The sequence below is a fragment of the Panthera pardus genome, unplaced genomic scaffold (assembly GCF_024362965.1).
Source record: "Panthera pardus isolate Hobbes unplaced genomic scaffold, ASM2436296v1 HiC_scaffold_18, whole genome shotgun sequence".
Classification (NCBI taxonomy): Eukaryota; Metazoa; Chordata; class Mammalia; order Carnivora; family Felidae; genus Panthera; species Panthera pardus.
In genome coordinates, this window is record NW_026526743.1 from 27,548,203 (window position 1) to 27,574,983 (window position 26,781).

The following is a 26,781-nucleotide window of genomic DNA, read 5'->3' on the forward strand; positions in this document are numbered from 1 at the left end:
CGTCAGTTGGGGGAGAACAGGGACCACGTCTAGGTGTTCACAGTCGCACCCTGGGCCCTGGCGGTGGTGCCTACCTATGGTTGGTACTCCATAAATATTCTTAAGTGAAAATGGAATGAGGGTGGGGCACCTGGGTGGCTCAGTCGGCTAAGTGTCTGACCTCAGCTCAGGTTATGATCTCACGATTCGTGGGTATGAGCCCTGCATCAGACTCTGTGCTGACAGCTCAGAGCCTGGAACCTGCTTCAGATTCTGTGTCTCCCTCTCTCTCTCTTCCCCTCCCCACTTGTGCTCTGTCTCTCTCTGTCTCTTTTTCTGAAAACTAAATACACATTAAAAAAAAGAAAAAGAAAAGAAAATGGAATGAGGGGAAGGGTCAACTCAAATGTTCTCATGAGCGAAGGAGGAAGGGTCCCAACGGACCTCAGACAATACCCCTGGCTCACAGACACCTCCCCCTGGCCGGGTACCAGGATTCAGCCTGGCAGGGCCCAGCTCACCCCATTGGAAGGGCTCCAGGTTGCTTGTTAGAATACCTAGCTCTGCTTTTAATCAATTGTAATCATTTAGCTGGAAGCGGCATGATTAGGCACACACAAGCAAACAGCGTGAACTAATCCTTTAAATGCGCCCGCTCGACGCAGGCCTGGCCGCTTTGCCGCTGCAGGCCCCGGCTCAGGAAGCGCTTCCTGCGGCCCCTCGCTTTGTCAATAAGGGAGTCTAGATTCCAGGGCGCAGGGCAGGCCCTCCGCTCCCCCGCAGCCCAGCCCAGCCCAGCCCAGCCCAGCCCAGCCCCGTCACAGAGGCCTGAGGAATGCCAGACCTTCCTTCACTGAACAGACCCTTCCTCTGGCGCGAGGCTCCCTGTGACAGCACCCGGCAAGGCTGCCGTAAGGGGAGAAAGTGGTGACACCAGGAGGCTTGAGGTCTCCTGAGGTCCCTGTCTCCACAATCAAATCTCATCCTGCCTGTCCCCAAGCCTAGCCTGAGCTGAACGCACCTCCTTGCTTGTCACAAGGTCAGCAGGCCCCTGGCCCCAAGCTCCAACCTCGAGAACACCACGTAGAACAGGCCCGGCCCCACGGCCCCACACGGGCCCACCTGCGAGCAGGTTCCCTCGAATCCCCTGTTACTGCTACTTGTGCTACCTGCTTGGCCCAACTACTAAAATAGTTTCTGGGTCCCCTGACATGAAGGCTTTTTATAGTTCAGCACTGCAGGCCTCATTTAAATCTATTAGCTCATATAAATGGCAATTCATTTAAACTTTGGAGGGTTTCTGTTTGCCTTGGTGGCAAAGACAATTTGGCTTTGCATGTGTCTCTGCCATTTGCTGGTGACCTTGGACAAACCACTTAAGCTCTTGGAGTCTCAGTTTCCACATCTGTAAACGAGCAGAAGAGTACCTACGTCATGGGGTTGTGTTGAGACAAGGCATGCAGAATGCTTAGGTCATAGAGTGGCCCACGGGAGGGAGCCACCCAGGGGAGGGGGCTGTTAAAACTATTTCTTGGGCAGTCTCATGGGGAGCTTGCCCTCCATGTCCGAGGCCAGTCCTACACAGCTAGTCATTCATACACTCCCTCATGCATTCTCTCGGTGACAGTGAAGAACAGGACACGGTGAGCCTCAGGAAGGACACGAGGAGGTGCATCCCTGCCCAGTGTCTGTGGGCACAGAGGTGTCCACAGGGATTCAGAGACAGCTGGGCTGGGCAGCTGAGCCTGCCCCCTCCACTCGGGTCCACTAACCCTGGCAAGGGGCCCACAGGGCCCCAGGCCCTCATCTGCTGAGGCCTGAGGCTGGAAATGCCAGGCCAGCAGGTCTGACAGTTTTGGGGTCTGTGGCTTACAGAGCTGTCTCACAGCCCCCCCAACAAATGTTCACATTGCCCTCCATGGGGCTAAGGGCAAGGCTGAGGGGAAACCATCCAGAGGAAAGGCCTGGAAAGGCAGTGAAAGGCGGGAAGGGGACTCGAAGCCCTGGCCTCTGTGGCCTTTCCACCTTGCCTCACTGCTCTGCATACCCAGCTCCTCCCGGTGCCCCAGTGTGGGTGTTCTGTGCCCGTGGCCTTCGCACTTGGCTGGCCACCACAGATGGAGGGACCCAGGATCTCACTATGTTCAGACTCAGGCCAGAAATCATGAAATCACAGCAAATCCCTAGCGGAGGAGACCCTGAAAAGTCATCTGACCCTTAAATGCCTAATAATATGCCAATAATAATGCTAAAAATAATGGTAACTGCTAATAATAACAACAAGTAGCACATACTAAGCTCTTCCTATGTGCCAGTCACGGTGCCCAGGGCCTTTCACAATACAACTATGAGGTACAAACTATTAATACTCCCATTTTACAGACAAGAAAGCTGAGGTCTACAGCTGGTAAATGACAAGGCTTCAAATACAGAGCTGCTTCACAAAGACTGTGCTCCCTGCCTCCTGCTCTGCAGCATTTCAGACCCCTCTACTGACAGGGACCTCACTACCTTTCCTTTATTTCCATCTGGACAGTGTTTTCCCACATAGTGGACATATGCAGTGCCTACCAGCCTATGCTCCCTTCCCCACCACAGTTCAGTGGAGCAGGGTGGGGCAGCTGACCATCAACCATCAGAGCTCAACCATCAGATTCCCTCTCCAGGGATCTAGAACCTGTTGCCTGCATGCCCTCTGTTTTCTGCAGTCACTATTTCTGGGTTGGCTGGGTGTTCCATCTGGCTACTTGTGTAACCAAATCCCCACACTAAATCCCCTCTGTTGAAATACCCAGTTGTGTCTGTCTCAGCAGAAATGATAGAAGCCACGGCAACACTGGCCACCTTTTTCCTTGTATGGACAAGCCCAGATAGTCAGGCTTCAGAAAGAAAAAGAACACAGTATGAACCAGGAAGAGGCAGAAGGCACAATGTCACCGCCTTGAGAAAGGAGTACTTGATTCATAAGAACAGGGCCACTGAAAACCCAACAACACTGCCTGCTCTTGGTAACCAAAAGCAACTCCTGTGTCCTTACAACTTAATTCCCCATCCTGCGTGAGCTAACCCCAGAGAGCGATGCCTGAGCCATGGTTCTCAGAGAGCAACGTGCCTGTCCCGAGTTTCTGCCCACTTCCAGAAGTCTTGGGTCCACTGGAATCATGAGAGCAGAGCTTAAAATGCTTGAAGACAACTGTCCCCTCTTTCCACATCTTCTCCTGGCAAATGGTCCCCTGAAAGCTACTTGGAGTCAGGCTGGATCCCCACAGCCTAGCATGCTGCCTGAGCTCCCTGGGTACGTGTGTGTGTATGTACACAAACCTTATATTGTCTCCCCCGTCTCTTCCCCCACCTCCAGCCCCTGGCAACCATTGGTGTTTTCCGTTCCAATAGTCTTGCCTTTTTCTGGGACGCCAGGTAATAGAGCCATGTTGTATGGAGCCTTTTTTGAATCTGGCTTCTTTCACTTGGCATTTGTGATTCATCCAAGTTGCTGTGTGAATCAGCGGCTGCTTTTTATTGCCAAGTAGTGTACCACTGCCTGAATGTACCACATCTGTCCACCCGTTCCCAGGTAAGGGACAATTAAGGGGTTTCCAGTGGGGGGCCACCATCCACAGAGGTTTTTGCGGAAGCATGCTTTTAGTGCTCTGGGGTAAACACGGCAACATGTGGGGGTTTCAGCCGCCCCTCCACACCCTGGCCAGCACTCACATTGCTGGCTTTTTGCTTCTGTTTCAATCATCCTGATAGGTGTGCGGTGGCATTGCATTGTGGTTTACGTTTGTGCTTCCCTAACTATAATCGCGTTGAGCACCCCCACATCTTCGGTGAAGTGTTGATATGTTGTGCTTGTTTTACAGTGGATTTCCCCTCGTTGTTAAGTTCTGAAGGGTTTTTTTTTTTTTTTTTTACATGCCCTGGATACAAGTTATTCATCAAATATGTGATTAGTACATGTTTTCTCCCAGTCTGTGACTTCTTGTTTTAACAGTCTTTTTTTAATTTTAATTTTTTTAATGTTTTTTAATGTTTATTCATTTTTGAGAGACAGAGAGAGACAAAGTGCAAGCAGGGAAGGGGCAGAGAGAGAGGGAGACACGGAAACTGAAGCAGGCTCCAGCACAGAGCCCAACACGGGGCTCGAACTCACAAACTGCAAGATAATGACCTGAGCCGAAGTCGGTTGCTTAACCGACTAAGCCACCCAGGCGCCCTTTAATAGTGTCTTTCAAAGACCAGACTTCTTAAATTTTGATTCAGGGTGGAAATCAGATAATACCTCTTTCCTGCTTGGATTCCCATCACAATGGGGATAAAATCCAAACTCCTCTGCTGCCTTACAAACCCTGCCATGACCTGGCCTCCACCTGCCGGCCCTCTCCACACCACCCCTCCCCACTCACTGTGCTTTAGCCACCTTCCACTCCCAGCAACACAGCCGGATCACACGGCCACAGGGCCTTTGCAGTCATGGCTCTCTTCCACATACTCTCTCCTTCTCACCAGCCAAGTCTCAGCTCAAATGCCACCTCCTCAGAGAGGCCCTCCCTGACCACACTCACCAAGGATTATCCAACCTCACCCCCATCACACTCCCACTTACTACCTGGTTTTATTTTCTTTGTGGTGACCACTACAGGACACTGTCTATCGATCCCTTTAGAATGCAGGCCCTGTGGGTGTTTCTCTGTCTCACTAACCACAGTCTTGTCAGTTCCTGGGTCTCGTGCCTGGCACACAGTGGGACCTCCATACACATACTCTGAACAAATGGATAACAAAGCTGAGTTCCCTCTTCTGCTCCTAATCACTCTGTTATGAATGTGTTCCCGTCTGTCTGAAGTTCTTAAAATTAAGGTCAGTCTTGGCAAAGCCACTTGAACTCAGAACTAAACAGGACTTGCACCTCATCCTGGCAACAGTGCTCCTGTCAATGCATCCTAAAAGAACATTCTCTTTGGAGGTAGACACGTCACTGTGACACAGCCCAAGCCTGCCAGGGCCAGACCCCATCTCTGTCACCTCTGGCATTCCGGTCCTACAATGAAAACAATCCTAGGTCTTATATCTTAAGCCCTCTCTGCCCAGTCACTGTCCCTACAAACAGTAGTTTCCCTGAGCCTTCCCAGCAGGACTCAAATGACAAATGGCCAGCAGAGCCAGTCAAGGCTCCAAAAAGGACCCTGTCTCCTGCTGTAGACACAAACCCCCACATGTCACCCCTGGGAAACAACATACCTGCCCACTGGCCCCAGATTCTGCGTAATGACCATGAAAACTTCGATGCCTGAAAAACCCTCCTCTTAAAAAAACCCAGATAATTGCTCTTTAAGTTACTTAAGGAGAGCCATTATTTGCATACATTTGGTGTTGCTACAACACTTCCACATTTAAATGGGCTATAATTAAAATCATTAATTGCAGAAAATAGTCACTGGTTAAGGCTGTAAAATGTAGCGAGGTTCTCAGCATTTGAGGATCTCCCTTAAAGGTTGACGGGATGACCCAGCTCATGTGAACCATTCTTGATGCCCGGGACAGTCTGCAGCCCTGGGTGAGTGTAGCCAAAGCGAGAGCCAGCTTGAAGCCACAGCTCCCTGTGCCTCTGTGTCACGAGGTGGGCCTGTGGCACAGTGACACCGATGAAGTTCAAAAAAGGCAGGACTGGGCAACTTCTCTGGGGAAACCTTCAGGCCAATAAGGGAGGAGAGCATCCGTTTCTTGGCACCCAGGACAATGTGGGAGGACCAGAGGGCCAAGCATGTCCCTAGTTCAAGTAAATCAGAGTGTACAGGAGCTAGTGGGTTTAAAAGAAGCCTGCCGTGTTGAGCCATAAAAAGCTTCAGTTGTCTGGGGACTCGGGGTCTATTTTGGTAGCTGTGCCAGGCAGGTAAGGCAGGCGGGAGGTAGAGTATGGCGACACACAGGCTGCACACGGAAGGACGCGTGGCCAGTGGACGTGCAAGGGTACTTCCTGGACAGCCCATCGGTCAGGTGCTGGCACTAATGTCCCTCGGTCAGTGGGGAGAGGGGAAGCCAGCCGTCCTTAGCACAGAGGCTCATGCTCAGTTTGTGGATCAAGGTGGGGACAGCGGTGGGCCCTGGGCAGGGTCATCACCTTGCTGGTGGCCCTCGGAAGTGGAATCCCCTCTCGGGTCCTTAACTTTGCCCCACACCGTGACAGGATGAAGTCAGCTCTGCCCACCTTGGCACGGGGCCAGCCCACAGGAAGGGACCCTGACTGCCTGATGATGAGTCCTTACTATGTCCTCCATGGCCCCTTTTTAATTTCCTCTGGATGACGGTTGTCACCACCTGTGCAGACAGGATGGGCCCAGGCCCGGCTGTGTGGATGGGCTGCAGCACAGTGAGAGGCGGTCTGCCCTGCAAAGGCTACCGCTGTGTTCCTTCAACCCCAGAAAAGGGGGACCCCAGTGCTGCCCCGTGACTTTATGACTCAGCCCTGTTGCAGAGGCCTCAGCCTCATCCCCAAGGAAGGGTGTGACTACTGAGGGCAGGGTCCATCTTTGCATGGCTGTGCAGGCAACGCAGGTTTCCAGTGGGCAGATGCACCCTGTGGGTCATGGTGTGCACAGTGCTTGAGGGTGTGGCAAACACCAGCTCTCTTTTCCTTCTGGGCACAGGGCAGATTACCTTCCTTTGTCCCCTTGGAAACTGGGCACGGCCACATGACTGTATCTGGCCAAGACAACATGAGAGGAGATGTGTGTCACTGCCCAGTGGAAGCTTCAAGAGCTGGTGTGTGAGTCCCTCATGCTGTTTATTGAAAATGGTGCTATTTCAATATATGGTGTCTCAGCATGTCTGCGTGTACTACGTGTGGTGTTTCTGGGGATGTCCATGTGGCACTTTTTCTGGGGTATGGTATTGTGTGTGTGTGTGTGTGTGTGTGTGTGTGTGTGTGTGTGTGTGCATGGTATTTCTGGGTGGACATGTGACCAATCTAGTGTAACAAAAGCCAGCTGGCAAGAAGGCGGCTTCACCTGGACACAGATCTGTGTCCTCAGAAACCAGTAACAGGTGGGACAAGAGGAGTGGCTTCAGGGGCCTACGGAGGACAGCCATCCCTCATGAGGTCCCTCTCAGCCACTGCAGGCCCCGGATGGGGATTTGAGGAAGTTGGTCAAGGCCACCATGCAGCACCTGAGGGCTACATCAGCCTCGGGGCCCATGGGGGGTATCCCTTCCTCTGAGTTGGGGCCCAGCCCGACTGCTGTCACTTTTCTGGATTTCCTAGGCAGAGCTGGAAGCTCCAAGACCCCAGACCCAGTTCCTGGTCGCATATAGCCCCAGGATTCAGCCCTGTGAGCCACAGGGGCCACCAGCCTCAGATCCAAAGCTCAGTCGAACGCCATCGTGTAAGATAGGTGGAGAAACAGAACCCCCAAGAGGCAAAGGAGCTTGCACAGAAACACCGCAAGTGAGAGCCTTCTGACTCCTCTCCGGACTCAGCTGCTACAGCCCGGCTCATCTGAGAATGCTACCAATGGAGGCCAGGAGACCACCCCCACTCCAGCCTGCAGGAGGGCCGCCACCGGCCCCTGTTGCTTTTTTGGTTGGGGTGATGTTAAGTATAAGACCCCACCATCGTGGCTTCACCCCAAGACCCTTGGTGCTGATGGAGGCCCCCAAGAGCAGCAGGAGTGGGGGGTGTGGCGGACAAGCACTCACCTGCAGCTCGGTCTGGAAGAAGAACTTCTGTGGGCACTGTGAGCAGTCGTAGATCTTGTCTTCCTGCCCATGCACGGCAAAGATGTGCTGCTGCAACTTGTTGGCCTGGACAAAGACTGGACACAGACACAGCTGTCAGGGGCCAGACTCCGGGGACACCAGCCCAGCCGCCCGGAGCAGCCGCCCCCACACCATTCACAAGCAGGGTTCACCCAACCATGGACACAGCCAGCCCAAAGCGGGCTGTTGGGAGCATCGCTGGCAGCTCCTAGAGGGGGCTCAAGCCAGTGGAGCTGAGCTCTGCCACTTACGGACTGTGCAACATTGGACAAATCACTTAACCTCTCTGGGTTTTATTTTCTCCTCTGAAAAACGAGGGTCATTAAACTCTGTAGCTTACTGGATGGCGGGGAGGATCAAATGGGCTAATACTTGCAAAAATGCTTAAAAGATGGCTTGGCACATAATTAGTCCAGGGAATGTCATTGCCACCACCGCCACCACCACCACCATCATCATCATCATCAATCATCATTACTTGCCAGCAACTGTCTGTGGGCTCCTGACTCTAGCACAGGCCTGTAAGGCAGGACAACTGTTACCCCCGTTTTACAGAAGAGAAAACTGAGGTACTGGAAATGTTAAATGACTTGTCCTAAGTCCCACTGCTAGCAAGTGGCAGAGCTCAGATTTGAATTAAATAAACTCAACACATTGTCTGGTACAAGAAGGTGCTCAATAAACACAAATTGCTATTCTTGTTGGGGTTGTTAGCAGCATCCTCACATCTCCACACAGGGGTCCCCGTGTCCTGGATCAGCAGACCTGGCAGCTGAGGCCCCTCGACGCCAGCCTCCACCCAGACTGCAGAGTGTGATGGCAACAGATGGGTGGGGGCTCCCGAGACTGAGGGGGAAGAGGCACCAGGGTGTTCTAAGACTTTCATGCACCCCAGAGAGGTGTGAGTGTGCAGGAACTTTCCCCATAGCAGAGCCCCTTCCTTAGGCCTGTCATGGAGCAGGTCACAGCTCCCGGTGACAACGGTCCGAGGCAGCCCTGGCCCTGGGCACACACAGGAGGTGGTCCTGAGGCAGCTGTGTGTCTGGGAGGTGAGCACTTCAGAAATCCCCTCCCGCCAGGCACCCTCCCCGGGGTGGGCTTCCTGCTGTGGCAGACAACAGATGTCGGGGGAGACAGGGGAAGGCCAGGGCTCCCCCACGCACACCGGCTGCCATCTGGGCAACAGGAGGGGGGATGGCCGAGCCCTTGAGACTCGCCTCAGGCTGGGACAGCCGCTCGCCTGGGCGGGCAGCCAGGCTGGGGGCTGGGGGCCAGGGGCTGGGGACTTGGCCAGCAGAGCTGCCCTTGACCCCTCTAGCCTGGAACACGGATGGAGCATGGACTGGGGCAGACCCAGGAGGAGGGGAAGCCAGGAGGTGTGTACAGAGAGAGCCCACTGTTCTGGACAGGGCTTCCAGCTCAGGGAGCTGAGCCGGAAGCCCACCGAGGGCAACACAGGGGTGAGGCTGAGCTGGAAAAAGCAGTTGTGCACAGAGGTGAGGGGTAGGCTAGGAAAGGGGGCCTCAACCTGCCTAAGAGGAGGGGCCAGAGAGTAAGCCTAGGAGGAGTGCCAGGGGGTGGGGTCAGCTCTGCATGGGGCAGGCAGGGTGATGGGCTGTGGGTCCCTTGGGGACTAAGTCTATGTCAAGGCAGGAGGATATGCTGAGGTCCAGCAATTAAAGGGCTATGCCCCTGGATCCCTCCCCCTCCCCCACTGGGCACACTTACCTGTGAAGCACACGGGACATTTAAAGGTGCCGCCCATGCCCTCGAAGCTGTGCTCAATGAGGTGACAGAGGAGCTTGGCTGGGGAGTCGAACATCTGGTTGCACAGCTTACACTCATGGTTGATGCCTTCCTCTGCAAGGAAAACCATGGCCAGTCAGTGACCCTACAAACCACATCCTCTGGGCAAGAGCCCAAGGGCCTCCACTAGACCACAGGCCAGCCTCTCTCTGGTCCCCAGAACCAGGGCTGGTGTGGGGGCCATAGATTCCGAGACCCATCCCAGCTCCAGATGGTTCAACCCCGGAGGCTTATAGACCCCAGGGGCCAGCACCAAATATCTGGCTCTGGAAGGTATCCTGTGCTGTGATTTCTCTTGCTGGTCAGGCCAGAATGTGCACAGGCCACGACCCACAGCTCGAATCTCTCACCATGTCACAGTGGAGAGGTGCCTAGGATGAGGTCTGCACCAAGAAGGGAGTCCAACCAGAATTTTTAAAAATCCAATAGAATATTTACTGAGCATGTACCTCATGCCAGCAACTTTGAGCTGGGGCTTCTGTGGGGAGCTGAACAGGTAACACGCTTGCCCCCATTCCAATGGTGGGAGAGACAGATAACAAAGACGGCCAACACATAACAGCGTCAGGAGGTGACACGAGAACATGGGGAGCCTCCTAGGTGACAGTCAAGGGCAAAGGCCCTGAGGAGGGCCCGTGCTGGGCTGGCTTGCCAGCAGCAAGGAAGCCGTGGGCCTGAAGCCCGGAGGCCAGGACTGGGGTGGGGTGAAGTCAGAGGGGATGCAGGGATGCACATCACCCAGGGCCTTGCTGGCCACTGGGGGACTCTGGATTTTACTGTGAGGGTTGAGCAGCCACTAGAAGTTATCGCTGAAACAATAACAAAATGCTCTTTTTTAAAAGTTTGGAACAGGTGGCCTATGGACAGTGGCTGAGGGGCAAAAGGCAGACACCCCGTCCTTCTTCCAGATCAGAACATGGCTTCATCTCCCCACCTGGGAGCCTCTATGACTCAAACGCTCACTCAAAGGTGCCCGGGGAAGAGAGTGTGTCCGGAGCACCAGCTTCTCAACAGTTTCAAGGGGTGCAGAGTGGAGCTCTGGCACCTCGGCCCAGAGTCGGCAGAGCAGAATTCAAATCCTGGCTTCTCCACACTCTGCGGCCTGGGCATCAGTCCACTCAGAGTAAACGAGGGCACCCTGAGCCCCTGTCCCATGAGGCTGAGTGAGGATGGAAGGGGCCAGCATCTGCCACCAGGGGGACCCACGGGTCAGCAGGGGGTGTGGCGGGGAGCCACCCTGGCTTGAGGGTCACATCATCCAGGGTTGACCAAGCTCTGCACTCACTGCATGATCTTGGGCAAGTTACATAGCCTCTGTGTGCCTCAGTTTCCTCTTTTCTAAAAGACCTGGTCACTGCCTTCCTCACCGCTACACACCCGTGAGAACGGCCCAAATCCAGAACACTGATGACACCAAGTCCTGACAAAGATGTGGAGTGACAGGAATTCTCACCCATTGCTGCTTGGGAACGCAAAATGGCACAGCCACTTTGGAGGACAGTTTGGCAGTTTGTCGCAAAACTAAACACACTCTTACTATATGATCCGGTAATCTTGCTCCTCGGTATTTAAAACCGGCACACAGATGTTTACAGCAACTTTATCCATAATTTTCAAGCCTTAGAAGCAACCAAGATGTCCTTCAGTTGGTGAATGGACACATAACCTGTGCTACATCCAGATGATGGGTTATTATTCAGCGCTAAAATGAAATGAAGATACAGAGGAATCTTCAATGCACACGACTAAGTGAAAGAAGCCAATCTGAGAAGGCTAGATACACTGTACGATTCCAACTATTCTGGAAAAGGCAAAACAATGAGGACAAGAAAATGATCAGTGGTCGCCTACGGTGGGGGCCAAGATGCACAGGCAGAGAACAGAGAATTTCTGGGCAGGGGAAGCGCTCTGTGATATTACAATAATATAATAATATATAATAATATATAATATAATATATTATATTATAATAATAATAATAACATGTCATTGTACGTTTGTCCAAACCCATAGAATGTGCCACCCCATGAGTGAACGGTCACAGAAACTATAGACTTTAGGTGATTACGATGTTTCACTGAAGGTTCACCTTGGCAAAAAACACACGGACCTGGTCATTCTGGCGAGTGACACTGATAGTGGGAGGACAGGCAGGAAATATAAGGGACATCTGTATCTTCCTTAAATTTATTTTTTAAAAGTTTATTTATTTGTTTTGAGAAAGAGAGAGGGTGCAATTGGGGGAAGGGCAGAGAAAGAGAATCCCCAGCAGGCTCGGCATTATCAGTGCACAGCCCAACGCAGGGCCCGAACTCACAAACCGTGAGAGCATGACCTGAGCCCAAATCAAGAGTGGGACGTTCAACCAACTGAGCCACCCGGGCGCCCCCTCTCAATTTTATTGTAAACTTAAAACTGCTCTAAAAAGTAAAAGTCTTCCAAAAAATGTCAACTCTCCCCCCGCCAAAATAGTCTTCTTCTTATGGTTAATGTGTCAATTAAATAAGTTAATACGTGAAGTGGGATTTTTGACCAGCCCCTGGCACACAGCAAGTGCTCAATAAGTGTTTGTTGTCAGGTACGCCAGTATCAGTGAGTATTATCTGGGACAGCCGAGGACACAGGCTCCCTCTCGGGCTCCCCCAGGGAACCAGCCTCACCAAAGGTGCCAGGTGCTCTGATTTGCCCTCAAAGGCAAGAATTAGGTAGCAGAGGGGCTCTGCCAGTGGCAAGGCAGGAACACAGATGGGCTGAGGCTCCCAGCGAGTCCCTGGGTCCCCAGGCCCTGGCAGGGGCTGGCAGGGACAGCATGCATCCCCCTGGCCCCCGGGGCACCCCCCGCAGAGGCACACAGACACACGTGCGTGTGCAGGTGGGCCTGCCCCACATAGCCCACTGGCTGGAATCTACCGGGTGTTTGTCATGCCCCTGGAGCCCCAGCAACTAGGCCACATGCACCCGACAGAGATTCAGGCAGATCTTCCATTTATACTGGCAGAAAAGGAATTCATTGACAAGTTTGGGGACACGGGGCAGGCTCAGCACGCTTGCCACATAGGCTCCACTCACGTCTTCCACTTCCCTTGGGGAGACTTTCATCATAATTAGAGATGGCCTCCTGTGTGGGGGCTGCCTCAGAAGGCCCCCAACATCCCCCCACCCCAACATCCCCTCCACCCCAGCACTGAGAAGCACAAACAATGCTTCTCAGTGCCCGGCACAAAGTAAGGAATGAATGAAGGAATGAGAGATACCACCCTTGTAGATGGCCTCCCTGTTAGAATGTGGACACCTTTTGGACATTAATAAGGCAGACAGTATGTGAAATAACAATTGTACAGAGATTTCTGTTACAGTTTATAATATAACTTAAGTTTAAACTTGTAACATAAATTAACCCTGCTTGGTGGTAAAACCACATTTTCTAGGGAAGGGAATTAGACCACTTGCTAAGGTAACAGAGCCAACTGGGAATGGTTCTCTGAACAGGATACAAAGCCCTCCCTATCTGTATGGATTCCACCTGCACACCACCTCCAGGCAGCCTCCCCTGACTATGCCAGCATGCACAGTTGCACCAGCCTGGGCACGGTGACCCTGGATTCATCTAACCATATCCTATGAGTCTTTCTGATCCTGGCAAGTAAGTGATGGGCACAGATCATGGCTTCTCCTCCTCCAGCCCCCAAAACATCAGGCCCTGTCTGGGTCCACAGAAGGGGCTTGGGAAATGCTCACAGAGGAGAGATGCCCCTGGCTGGGCCCTCTTCCCCCCGTCCAGCCAGAGCCAGCTCCCCAGGCTGGGATGGCTAAAGAGGATTTACTGCTCTCTGCCGAGCGGGGCCTTTATCCACTTGGCTGTGAATGGAGACGTGCCGTCTGATGCACAAACACCAAGAGGACAAAGAAGGCTCCTGCAACTTATAAATCAGAGAAATCATGTCTGACAGTCACTTTCCGTTCTCCGAGTGCCGGGCAATTCATCAGCCGGTCCCCTCTGATTCATAGACGCAGCTACACCCCGCACCCACGTTCATAAATATGTGCACAGTCAGGCAGGCCTGGAGCCGCAAACCGGTTCCGGGCCCTAAACAGCTGCCATTTAAGCAAATCACACCCCCAAACCAGTGTCGATGTGAGGTTGTGGGCTAATTAGATCAAGCGCCCGATAGACACAACTGTGTGCCACTGCTCCCTTTCCTCGCTCCGCCCCCCCACCCCTATGTTAAAGAGAGTCAGACCTGGGGAGACGGGGCGATGGAGGGAAAATAAAACAAGCAGAAAGTGAAAGCAGAGTGAAAAATAAGGAAGCCGGAGGGGTTCCCACAGACCTGAGAATCTCTGTCACTCGGGTCAGGCCTTCTGGTTTGCAAGCCTTCTTTCTGAAGGACGAGGCCCTCTCCCCACCAGAGGGGGTTGGAGATGCTCCCTGGGGTGTCCATAATGTGTACCTCTGCCTAAAAAGCCATCCAGGAAAATGGGGGGCGGGGAGCTGCCCTAGTTAGTGTGCAAACACTCCTCTGCGTGCCGGTGACCCAATACGAGCCAGCCCACGGATATTGACAGGATCGGCTGCCACCATGGTTCTTACCGCACCGACGCTGACAACCTCTCGCTCTGTCCCAAGTCATGGGGTCCGCAGAGAGCAGCACCCACCGAGAATAACTTTCCTGAATTATATTAGATCACAGAGCCTCAGCAGACACCTTGGAGCAGGATGACAAAGCTGTCTGGGAGCCTGCAGGCCCCTCCGCCCCGGCGCGGGGGCTGGAGGGTTTTGTGAGTTAAGACGCAAAATCACTTCCTCTCTTTTCTATTCTTTTTTTTTTATATAGCACATGACAGGCATCCATAAGAGAGACCCACACAACTCCAGTGAATTATGCAGCCCTGCTCATTTGTAAAGTGAAATGCAGATTTTGCCTGCTCGCTGTGCCAGATCTTTCCTCCTAGTCCCCGTAAGTCGTGGCTGGCACGGGGAATCTATTGATTTATTATGATTTTTTAAAAAATAAAAATAAATAAAAACCCAAGCTGCCAAAGAAACAATCCAGCAAGCACGAAAATCCCAGAGTTCCCCCCACCCAATGCTCTTTTTATTTTTTTTCCCTCTGCTCAGGAATAATAAGTGTTAATTTTACACTTCATTTCTCAAAAAAATAATAGGATGTGCTTTTGCTTAAAACCAAGTCAGCCTGCTGGAACCTTTCAGGCTGAAACTGTGTCAGCCCAAAAGAGGAGCAGAGGGCTTTGTGGAAGGGCATCGTGCCGAGATGATAGCTCCCTGTAATGTCCTCGGTACCGACTTTTGTCTCCAAAAGCATTTGATCCTGGCAGACACATACTTATTTCCATACAGGTCTTGGGGGAAGCCAGGAGGAGAGAGAGCTGATTATCAGAATCCTGAAGGTGAAACTCAGGTGGGCCCCACTGATGTCAAAGGCAGGCCTGGGCACACATTCGGAGGCCATAATTTGCTGCCTGGGAGGGAGGGGCAGCAGGCTGCGGCGGGGAGTGGACAGGGCATTGTTCTCGGGCTCTAGTGCGCTGAGTGCGACCCGCTCCCGCCATATCGCTGGGCCTTGCCTGGGCCTTCTCTGAGCAGGGACCGCACTCGGGAAAGCTGACCCAGGAGTGGTATCATTACGCATAGACCCCTCTGAGAGGACAGGACCAGCGACGGCCACCTGTGTTGACAGGGGGCATAATTAGCCACCTCCATTCAGGAAGCAGCAATTAAGGACACAAAAGTGAGCACCAGAAACACTTGACTTTGAGTCGCAGTTCCAGTCATTCGCTGTGTGTACTAGGGTAAGTTACCTAACCTCTCTGAGCTTCAGCTGCTTCTGCTAGAAAATGGGAAGCATCATCACAGGGTTTTTGGAAGGCTGCCAAACAGGCTTCTTCTGCCACAGGATGTCTGCCCTCGGACAAAACTCTCTTCCCCCAGACCACCTTCTTGTCCTCCTTCCCTCACTGCATTCAGAAGTCTGCTTAAATGCTACCTCCTCCCAGAGGCTGTTCTGGATGCCCCCGGCTAAAGCAGCATATACCCACATCCTTTCCGGCACCTCTCACACCTTTAACCTCCTTCACGGTGCTTACCACCACTGAACATAAACATATCAGAGTTGATTGTTGTGTTTTTTTTTAACTACTTTACTCTCTCTCCACCCCCCCTCGCACATCTTATGAGCGTGCACATATACACGGAGTAATCCAAGTTCCGAGAGGGATATTTTGCTCATTGCTATGTTATCAGTGCCTAGAACAGGGCCTGGCACACAGTAGGTGCTCAACAAATAGCAAGTGAACGATTTGTGTAAAGCACTTAATACAGTGCTTGGAACACGGGTAAGGTTGCTGGTGAACGCTACTTACCACACAGCAATGGGCCCCCAACTCGTAGGACTGGTGGCTTATAAAATCTGTGCTTGCCTTCAGAAACCTGCAGTTCAGATCCCCACAAAATGGACTGCTCCGGGACTGCAAGCATGGAGGGTCTCCTTCAATGAACAGAAAAGGGGCAGTGCCCCCACCAGCCAAGTGACAAAGCTGGGGGTGGGGTCATGTGGTCACCCCAAGCAGCCCTCTATTCCTTTAGAAAATACCAAATTGGGCCTGGGATTTGAGACCTGGGACCCAGCAAGCCACCTTCTGCTCCTTGATCATCCAGAATTTTTGACTGAGAAGGAGGAGAGACAGACGTAGCCTCCCAGTCTCCACGTTTGGGCCTGGTAGCCCCCTTGTCGGCAGCAGCTCCAGGTGGCAGGATTTCCGGAACTTACCCCAGGTAAGCAGGGGAGGCAGCGCCCACAGTGACAGCATGGGCCAGTCCAAGGCTGCAGCACTGCCCCTGCAACAGCATTTCTGGGAGTGGAAGGAAGGCAGGGGACTGCCTCGCGGAGCTGAAATCCTCTATTCCCAGCTCTGGTAATAAATTCACCAGCCTTCAATTCTATCCCAAGGATCAAGTCAAGTAAAGACCCCTGAGAACCAGGGGCCCGATCAGACACACACGGGGCACACGGAGATAAGGAAGGGGAAGAACAAGGAGCCCAGCATTCATCCAGGTAAATGAGCAGCTAGAGGGGGACCCCGGGAGAGGACCCCTCTGATGCTGCCCTAATAAATAACCAACGCCAAACAGGAAAGAGAAACATAGGCCAATGGGGGACACAGTCCTTTGTTCTCTGTAAGGAACAAAGAGCTTTGGGTAGAATAGAAGAGGGCATAGACTAATATCTGGGCAGCCAGATCAGGCTGTTTACCTATTGATTTGTTATTAAATGCCACAGGGAAATGAACCAAGGCAGACCGTAAGGGAAAGGAGAGGGGGGATATCTGACCTGGGAGTTGGCAAGGGGCAAAGAGGGAAAGAGGGTCTGAGGATAAGCCAGAGGCCAGGCAGCAATCAGGGAGCATGGAAGTGAGGGCAAGGGCTGATCGTGGGACCCCCAACACCTTAGGCCCTGGCTGCCCTGAGTATCTACAACCCTGATAAGGAGGGTGTAGTCCCCCAGACCTGCAGCTGTGGCACCCCCGGGAGCTGGTTAGAAATGCAGGACTCAGGCTCCACTCCAGACCTGCAGAATGAGAATCTGCCTTTTAAAAGTGCTCTGGCAATTAGGGCACACATTCAAGTTTGAGGAGCACTGAGCTCTATCCAAGGCTTTTGGGGATGCCTATCTCCTTGGAAGCCTGATGTCATGAAGCTGTGTGTTCCTAGTGATTGCTTTTCTCAAGATTATATGCTTCAGTCTCTAAAAAGGAGGAAAGTTTTCTCTAGTCACTTGTTGTCCACATTTTACAGAAGACAGAGAAATACATCCACAGTGGGAAACCGTCCCTCTCCTATTATCACAGCCGGAATGAGAATGGTGTGGGGTATCTTTGGAGGGGCTGTTGGAGACACTGGGGGTGGTGTCTGACATTCCACTGAGCACTCTGGTGGCCCCGCTGTCCCACACCCCAAATGCTGGGCTGCTTAGGGCCCCCCATCACTGAAGAGCACTCAGCTATTGTTGGAAGGTAAGCCCCACCACGGCTGCCCCCACGCTGGGCCCCCATTTTCCTAATTAATCCTGCAGGATGGGTTGTGCCCTTCCTCCTCCCCTCGGGGGCACCTTCCCAGGCCTCGATGGCCAGGAGGGACCCATCTCGTGGTCCCCTGTGTTTCAGAGAGGCTTATAAATGAGCTCTGGCAGCCTGAACCAGGGCCCCACGGGGGACCCAGAGCCTCTTCAAAACAGAGCCCTGACAATTAGGCAGTCTGAGTTTTGAAAGGCTTGGGATTGATGGCGTGGACAGTAAAAATATCACCTGGGGAGCTGGGTGTAGTCCTCTGAGGGTTGCCTGAGGTCAGTTGCCATGGCAACGGAGAATGAGCTCAACCTTGTAACTGACCCTTATCTTTTTTTGATCTGTGGGCCACTTGGGGCCAAGGCTTGAAATCAACTGGAAAATAATCCGGTCACATATCAGAGAGAAAACTATTTATACTTATTTACCCAGGTATCCACCAACATCCCCGTTCGGCGATGATGAGGACGCCACAATAAACCGATATCGCACGTCCAAACGGAGGCTACCGGACCGCAGGAGAGAGGGGGAGACTGAATCCCCCACCTCAGCAGGATGCAGCTCCATCCACGTGCGGGCAGGTGCTCACCGTGGGAAGGGTTCTCGTCCCCCGGCCCCTCACATCACTCCTGCCGGAAGCTCTGGGCCCTCTTGTAGGCCAGCATCCGGTGGACATCCACCAGAGGAGTCAGACTCTGATTTCTTCCCTCATCTGCTGTTCAGGCGTGTCGGTCCAGCCTGGCTTGATCACTAGGCTGCTTGGCTTTATTTCAGGGTCGGATGAGACTCTCCTCTGCCAGAGGCACCTTCCCAGCCGAGAGGCTGCAAAGAGATGCCAGCCAGGCAGGTGTGCATTGGGGAGGTGTGCACGTAGGGTTTAGGGGAGGCAGGCTGACAGGAGGGACAACTTCAGGCCCTCCCTCCTGGTCCCACACCCCGGGAAGGCCTGGCTGGCTCAGACACCCCCACACTCACCCCGGGTTTCCCATGGTAAGACAGCCATCTGGCCAAGGCCCGTCTCTAGGACACTGCTATCCTAAGTTACAAGTACTCACACACTCTCTTCTCCTCTGAAACTCAAGTCAGAAGACTCCAGACGGTTCCCTGACTGCTCCCAAGAGCCACGTCACATGAATGTTAGTGAGGGGTCAGTTAAGCTTGAGGATGATTCTGGGTAAACTCCCCTTGAGCTCTGTCATCACTGCAAACAGGACATCTCAACAGACTGCCCCCGCTCACCCCTGTTCCATCAAGACGAGCTTCTTTGGAATGGAGGGGAAAACATGGCTGAGAACCGGGCAGCCTGTAGGCTATTCCTGGCTCTGCCTCAGACTCCATAGGGTGACTGGGCTAAGCACGTTCCCTGCGCCCCTCAGTCTTCTCGCCTGTGAAATGGGGAGAAAGTCATCTCCTCACAGGGCTGTTATGAAGAGGGAGTGAGAACAAGATGAAGAATACTGATCATAGCACTATTGCCACAACTGTGGTTACTTTGGACAGGATTCTGCCCCGAGGCTCTACGCCCAAAGCCTGTCATGCGGCGTGCACTGTGGGGGTCACCAGCACAGTGGAGCCCACCCCTGGAAAATGTTTAAAGAGCCCAGACATGGCATCTGGCTTGTTGCAGGTCCTCAATCCATGTCATGTCCACCTGGCAATGCCTCTGTGTCAATTCTCCTTGTCTCCATCCTCCTCCACCTCTTCCCCACTCCCCATACTTGTGATGGCAAAAGTTGTATCCATTTCCCCACCCTTTCTTCAACTGTGGCTCTCTGCAGCTTCCTACTTCCGGCCACAGGAGTGGACTCCTCTCCCCACTCCCACCCCCACCATGCTCCTGCAACCACCGTTTCTTACTTCTTCACGGTTCCTCTCCTTGTTCCTCTCCCTTAAAACTCAGTGGGATTTCCATAGAGGTCCCAACCAAGGCTGGGGACAAGGGTGTGACAGGTTCATGTGTCCCCTGCCCCGGCCTTGGCCTGTGCAGGGGGGCTCCACATGAGCACCGTACCCGTGCTCCAAGAATCTCGAATAGAGATCTGTGATGGAGGGAGTCTCCTTCCAACTTCATGACTTGCTTCCACACTGCCAAGGAAGCCTGCCCCGAGATGCCAGCGGTCCCTGGCGGTTCATGAGAAAACGCACCACCTTTGCCAACGGCTCTGCTTGCAACTTGGGTGATGACAAAGCCATGGGTCCCTCAGCAGTCTGAGCCACCTGGAATCTTTAGGACACGGTGACTAGTTGTCTTTGGTGAAAACAAACTCACCAACCAGGCCCTGGACAGGTCACACCAAGAGACACCTATCTCAGCTGCGTAACGGAAAGAGAGTGAATGATCAAATCAACCACAGTGAACGATCAGTGGGTCTTACGGGGGACTAAAGTTCCACAGATTCTAAACTTCTAGAACTCAACACTTTAGGGGCTCGAAACATCCTGCTGATGAAGACATTCCACTGCCGTCCTCACACAGCACCCCCCCCACCTGAAAAACACAAAAGCCCTAGGAAAATGAAGGACCTGCTGCATCCCCTAGGGGCCCACTAAGTGAAAACAAGGAACCAAACACCTACTGATGTGTATCCCTGATCTTCAGATTCACGTTTTCCACAACAAGGTGACTGCTTAAAAGTCCCTCATGTTAATAATCCTCAGATTAACGGCCTCTAATAACATGCAATTAACGTGACAGGCAGGCTGCAAAACCCTTACTGTCACCGACCCAGCCAGGGACACGTGGATTACCTCTGCTTTTACTACAAGGGTTTTCTCTGCTGCTGACATCATTTCCCCCTACCCATATCATGTTTCTAAAGTCAGCAACAGGGGCGCCTGGATGGCTCAGTCGGTTAAGCGTCCGACTTCAGCTCAGGTCACGATCTCGCGGTCCGTGAGTTCGAGCCCCCCGTCGGGCTCTGGGCTGATGGCTCAGAGCCTGGAGCCTGCTTCCAATTCTGTGTCTCCCTCTCTCTCTGCCCCTCCCCCGTTCATGCTCTGTCTCTCTCTGTCTCAAAAATAAATAAACATTAAAAAAAAAAATTTAAAAAAAATAAAGTCAGCAACAGCAATGTGTCAAAAAAACCCCCCCAAAAAACAAAAAAACAAGCAGCTATCCACGGCGCACCCATGTAGAATGCAGGTAGCACCATTTCTTCAAAAGTTTTCCAACCAGGGAGACACAGATCTGTCCCTGCAGCTCCTAACAAGTTAAAGCTCAGACCAGAAACAGTAATTCACCACTACTTCCTCCCCTCTGACTGCACTAATTGGACACGGGGCATCCCTACTCCTCAGCAACATTCTGAGCAACGATAAATGACAAGACTAGACTGGATTCGAGGGCAAAGTTATAAAACGTATGCACCTGCTAGATCTGCACAGTCCAATACGGTCATTGCTAGCCAAGTGTGGCTACTTAAATCTCAATTAATTAAACTTAAATAAAGTTAAAAATGCAGTTCCACATTTCAGGTGCTCAATAGCAATGTGGCTAGTGGCTACTGATTTGGACAGCATGGAATGTTTCCATCACGGCAGAAAGTTCTACCGGACAGTGCTGTGCTAGAATGCATTCAGCTTAAGGGTAAGGGCTCTCCTGGTGTTGTTCAGCACTGTAGTCCCGAGCCTACCACAGCGCGTGGCACACAGCAGGTGCTTAAGAAATGTTTATGGAATTGTGGTATACGTGTTTCGAAACGTTTTAAAGAATGCTTCATTCCTTTTACTGGTTAGCACTTGCTGGGATTGCTCTTCATGGAAAACTGCCCAGATGTGAGCCTCTCTGACCTTTGACTTAAACCTCCAACCCAATAATTATGGGGCAACTTTCCCCGGGGCAGATAAGAATATGGTGAATGCAGGGAACATTCAAGAGTAATGAAATTTCTCTGAAGGGGCATAATCCAAATAATTGGGTAACTCTGGACCAATAGGTTCTAAAGTAGATCAGTAACAATTGGGTCACTAGCTAGTCTAGAAGCCCACTGGCTACACGAATGGGCCACCTCTCACTGAGCTCCCTGAGAGGTTTCGGGATGTCAGCAAACAGGACACCTGCTAGAGGTCAAGGCCAAGAAGAGAGATCAACAGGTCAGGATTTCCCACCTTTAAACTGGCTTAGCCCTGTTGCTTGTGAAGGAAGTAAATGCTTGCATTTGTAATGCTTAGCTAAGTGGTTTGTGTGGTTTCTTATTCTGCTTCTGCTGGCTACGTCTCAAAGAACCACGGGTTTGGCATGACCCAAGTAAAATGAAAATTGAACTAAAATTGAAAAGTCAAATGCAACATTTGAATGAATACATTCAAATCAATGAATACATTCAAATCAATGATACATCCTTCAAGTTGTCACCTGATCCCAACCATAACACCAGCACTGAGCCTACTCTGAGGGAGAATTTCTTCCTTCAGTTTGGCTCAAAAGCCAGGAGGCAGAGCAAAACTTAGAGCCACACGCCCGGCCCTCCAAGGCGGTTTCTGGGGTCACGCTTTCTTGTGTCCACTCTAGTCTCCAGTCCCTCTCCCTAACCAGCAATCAAAATAGCACCTTCTTGAGGGCTGAGGGCTGCCATCTTGCTTTCTTCCTTCAACACACCCAGGACTGAGACTAAACAAGGCCTACTAGATGCCTCAAGCCCATAGTCAACATGAACTTACTGATTTATTCAGCTCCCAGAGTTGAGTTCTCCCAGATGGTTGTCTAGGATGGCTTGGGCCCGGCACCCAGAGACCAGATGAGGGGGGTCTGCCAACTCGGGGCAGCTTAGACTCCACAGCCAGCTCTGTCCATCACCTGGCTGTGCCTCTGCCCAGCCACCACCAGGCCTCTGAAATCTGGGGCCCACTCACATCCCACTTACCATTCCTAGCCCAAGGAGGCAGTTCATGGATGGCCATGGACAGGCCCCCACCCTGCACCCACAGAGGACCAGGAGACAAGCAGCCTAAGCCTACAGGAGGGGGCAGGCTGCCTGGGGGGAGGCTGGAATGGGTGGAGCAGCCCCCATGCAGCCCTCCACTCTCCATGCTGGCTCAGCGAGCAGAATGGCTCCCATTAGCTGGGACGCAATGCAAGCAGTCGAGACCCACGCGCTGTGACAGGAGAAGGCCCCTCCCTACAACTCTGGGGTTGGCTGGCACTTGCCTTTTGCCTTCTTGGGAAACGGCAGCTTCATATACCTTCATGAAAAAGTACATCTAACACCTGGCAATTCACCCTTTTCTGCCTACCTCCTGGCCCCACCTCTCTATGCCTGCTCTCATCTCCCAATCTTCCTCTAGCACACACTGACCGGACGGAGAATACCCTCCAGGCTCTGTGGTCATCATTTCACTCTCTTCCTCGAGAGCCTGCAGTGGCTCCCATTCTCCCACAGTAAAGCTACATCCTTCCGCCACACCTAACCAGCACCCTTGCTTTCAGCCACACCTACTCCCTCCTGCCCCACTGGCTTCCTCAGTCCCAGGACCTTGCTCATTCCTGGCTCTACACCTTTATTCAAACAAGTCTCGGTGCTTTGCCTCTATCCTTCCAACCACTATCTGAGAGACAGTCCTATGCTGGCATTCAAGGCTCTGGTTCCAGATGCACCTAACGCTATCCAGAGTTACATGAAATAAAAGGCATCTTTCAAAAATTCTCTCTGCTTAAGGGAACTGGACTTTCTGCCATTTGCAACCTAAATGGTCCTACCTAATAAATTCTCTATGGAAAAAAAAGCAGTTCTTTTACTCATCTGTTGTTACTAATAGGTCCAGACAAACATGAGGTGCTCAATAAGTGCTAACAGTTCGATCGGTTAATAGATTCACACCCCCAACCCCACGGCTCAGGACCCCATCCTGGGCATTCAGGCGGGGGGGGTTCCAGTGCTCAATGCTGTCCCAGACACAGGAGCTCAGACACGTGGCCCTGGGGCCACAGTCCCCCTAATGTGTTGGATGGTGACAAATAGGACTGAGTCAGCCCTGTGATTCCCCACCCCAAGCAAAATGCTATTCTCAGGGCTGGACCCGGGCCCTTGCTTGGGTACTCACGGCCTTCAGTGCATGGAGAGAAGCACAGTCAGGGTTCAAATCCCCCTCCCGCCCCGACCAGCTGTGGCATCTTGGGTCACTGGCTGTCCCCCAAGATGTAAAATGAGAACTGTCACAGTGCCTACCTCATCAGACTGCTGTGGGGTAAGCGGGCCTCAAAGCCTCAGTGCCATTGTCACCACTGTCACTGTTACTGACTCTGCGCCAGGCACCGGGTGAGGCACTGGGTTGACAGGTCAGTGAGATGCTGTCTGTGGCCCCCAAGTTGCCTAGAGGTGAGAAACCTGGGAGGCCGGGTAAAGGGATATGCTGGGTGTGACAATGTGTGTGACAGTACTGTCACCCAGAAGCTCTGAAAATACGCCAAACTAGACCCTTAAGGACACCCAGGGTGGGCGCAGCAGAGCTCTAGGGAGGACAGATGGTGGGAGGCCCCTGTGGATGAAGGAACCAGCAGGCACCGGGTGCCCAGCAGCCCAGCTGGGCCTATACCAGAGCCCTTGGTCCTCTGGGCACCACAGCCTTGCTGACCCAGGGCCCAGGACACAGGAACCACTCCACTGGAGGGCAGGCAGAAGGGCCAAGGCCCGGTGCGAGGACTCAGGGTCCCTGCTGTCATTGTGAGGGTTGGCCTGGTAGGCTGACTCCTCTGACCCCATGGGGCATGACCAGGAGATGGACACACACACACACACACACACACACACACACTCCTCTAGAACCCATTTTGAGGTCCTGCAAATTAAAAGAATTTCTCAGTACAGAATCTCTCAGTGGCCCCAATCCCATCCACAATATCAACCTTAGATTCTGGGTAGGGAGGCACCCAAGATGATTTCTCTGTCTCTACTTCATGCTTTAATCATGCCCTGAATGCACAAGGGCTTGAACTTAATGGACATTTAGAAACCAGAAGCCAGATTCTAGTGAATTACCTTGAATTCCAGTTCCAAAATCGAGAGCATGTCTTGGCTTCCCCAGCCAAGGACAGTGCATGGCCCTATCCTAGCCTCCCTCTGGACGACTCCCTTCTCCTTGTCCAGAGTTGAGAAAAGCAGAAATCCCAGGTACCTGCAGAGGGCTGTGTATGTGTTGCTGGGGGCTGGGATCCAGCCTGAAAATGGGGGTCCAGGTGGCCTTCTGTCCAGTTCACAACAGAGGATACCTTATGCCTCCCCACAGGCTGAGCCCTCCCCAGAAACGCCCACTGTGCCTTCCTGCCAACAGAGAGATGCCTTTAGAGTACCACTTATACTCCCACCTCAACAGAAACATGTCTTGCCCTCCTGCCCTCATCTCCAGCCCGATAGGGAACCTCTACTCTTCTGCACCCCAAAACTATCCTTCCTGCCCTTGGCATACTCACACCTACTCAGCACCTCTCTCTCACACAGCCGAGGCACTACACAGTGCCCAGCAAGGTGGCCAGCACAGGGTGGGAATTCTATGGAGTTCCACAGAACTCCATGGAAAGGAGCTCTCTAGAGATAAACAATATTTAGTCCCTGCCCACAGGACCAGGTACCGGGGACAAACACCAAGAGGACATGTATAGCTTTATCCCATCAGTCTCCCACCTCACATACAACTAAAGTGGAAATAAAACCAGGTACTCGACTCAATCCTATTGGGGTGTTTCTTAAAAAGAGGGACTGTGTGTAACTCCAAGTGTGTGTGTCTTTTGGAAGAACTGGTGGCAGCCTACACAGGAAGGCAGTAGAGGGTCCTCTCCGGCCAGCAAGGCAGGCTGCTCTCTGTAGCTCAGTAGGACCAGACAAGGCGGCCTGCAAAGCACTGATTTGCAAGCAACCATCAGCCACTATTACAATAATATCATCATTATTCTTCAGTCACACTCATTCTGGCTTGGCTGGATTTTCTAGTTTTCCTGCAATAAGCATGGGCAGCTTTTGAAATCATTACAAGAACAGCTTTCGTTAAAAAAAAAAAAAAAAAAAAAATTTAAGCTACTGATTCACGATGAAGACAATGGCAGCAATGACAGCACGCCCTCTCTGGTGTCCCTGTGGAGAAGGCGAGGTGGCTGGACCGGAGATCTCCATGGCCCCACTCCCTTGCTCTGGGGTTCTTCCCATCAGAGGCTCTGGGTGGCAGCAGCATATGCCACACTTGGCTTCTCGCTGCCTGCCCATCCCTGCTGGGTCCCCACCTCTGTCCCTGTCACCTGGGCTCAGTTCTGGCATCTGTCAAGTGGGATGGACAGGCCAGTTTGCAGGTCTGGGCTCTGCCACTGTGTGTCCTGGAAGGTCACCTCTCGTGTGTCCCTGTCTCCCCTTCTGTCAAATGGGGATGGAGTTATGATCCATGGGCATGTATCACCTCCCGGGCCCTCACGGGCACCAGCTACAAAGCGTGGCTGGGAAGGTGCTCTGGGAAGGTATGGGTGACCGTCCATTCCCACACCGGGTGTCCGGCCGCGTGTGGGCTGGCGGGATTTGTTGCAGGCTCGTGGCTCAGAGGCAAGTGGAACATGCCTGACAGGACCCACGACCGCAAGAGCAGAGGCCAGGAGCTGCGGGGGGATGGAAAGTGAGGTTCCGAGGGGAGAGAGAGGTCAGGGAGGCCATGACCCCCCGTGAGGAGGTTGGCGTGTGGCGGCCCCACCACCAGCCCAGACGTTCTCAGCCAGCACTGCCTCCGACTGGGTCCAGGCAGGGCCCGGCCCATGGGGGAGGCAGCAGCTCCAACGGCTTGACAGGCCAGATGCAGTGTGCCCGGATCCGCACCCTCCTCGAGATTGGAGATGACAGGCTCCGGAGGCCGGGAGGAGCTGGGTCACAGGAGACTTGGCAACGAGAAGGGCGGGAGGAGCATCTGGGCTCACAGGACCTGGAGGCCCTCACCCTCTGGAGGGCCCAGTGAGGGGCTCTCCCCTCAACCCCTCAACCCCTCAAGCCTTGAAGTGAGACCTAAGTGCTCCTGGGCCAAGGCTGGGGTCCCACTGCCGCCCCTTCCCGTGCCACCGGCTTCCAAAGAGACGGCAGAAGGTGGTCCAAAGACCCAATATTTGTATTTCGCATGCTAATTTGACATAGAGGAGTGGGCATGGGGGAGTGTTTATAATCAGCACTCCAATAAGCCCGCAAATGACGCCAGTAT

The 26,781-nt window shown here is 52.8% G+C and overlaps 1 protein-coding gene across 2 annotated transcripts in view; it reads right to left on the bottom strand.

Annotated features, from left to right (window-relative positions):
- ZNF423 (zinc finger protein 423) overlaps positions 1-26,781 on the bottom strand; it is a 333,279-nt gene that overhangs the window by 20,648 nt on the left and 285,850 nt on the right. For both annotated transcript variants that reach the window (XM_053906076.1, XM_019456005.2), the window contains 2 exons: positions 9,463-9,594; positions 7,675-7,790 (listed from right to left, as the gene is read on the bottom strand). In XM_053906076.1, the coding sequence (XP_053762051.1) occupies positions 7,675-7,790; positions 9,463-9,594 (248 nt within the window). The remainder of the gene's footprint in view (positions 1-7,674; positions 7,791-9,462; positions 9,595-26,781) is intronic.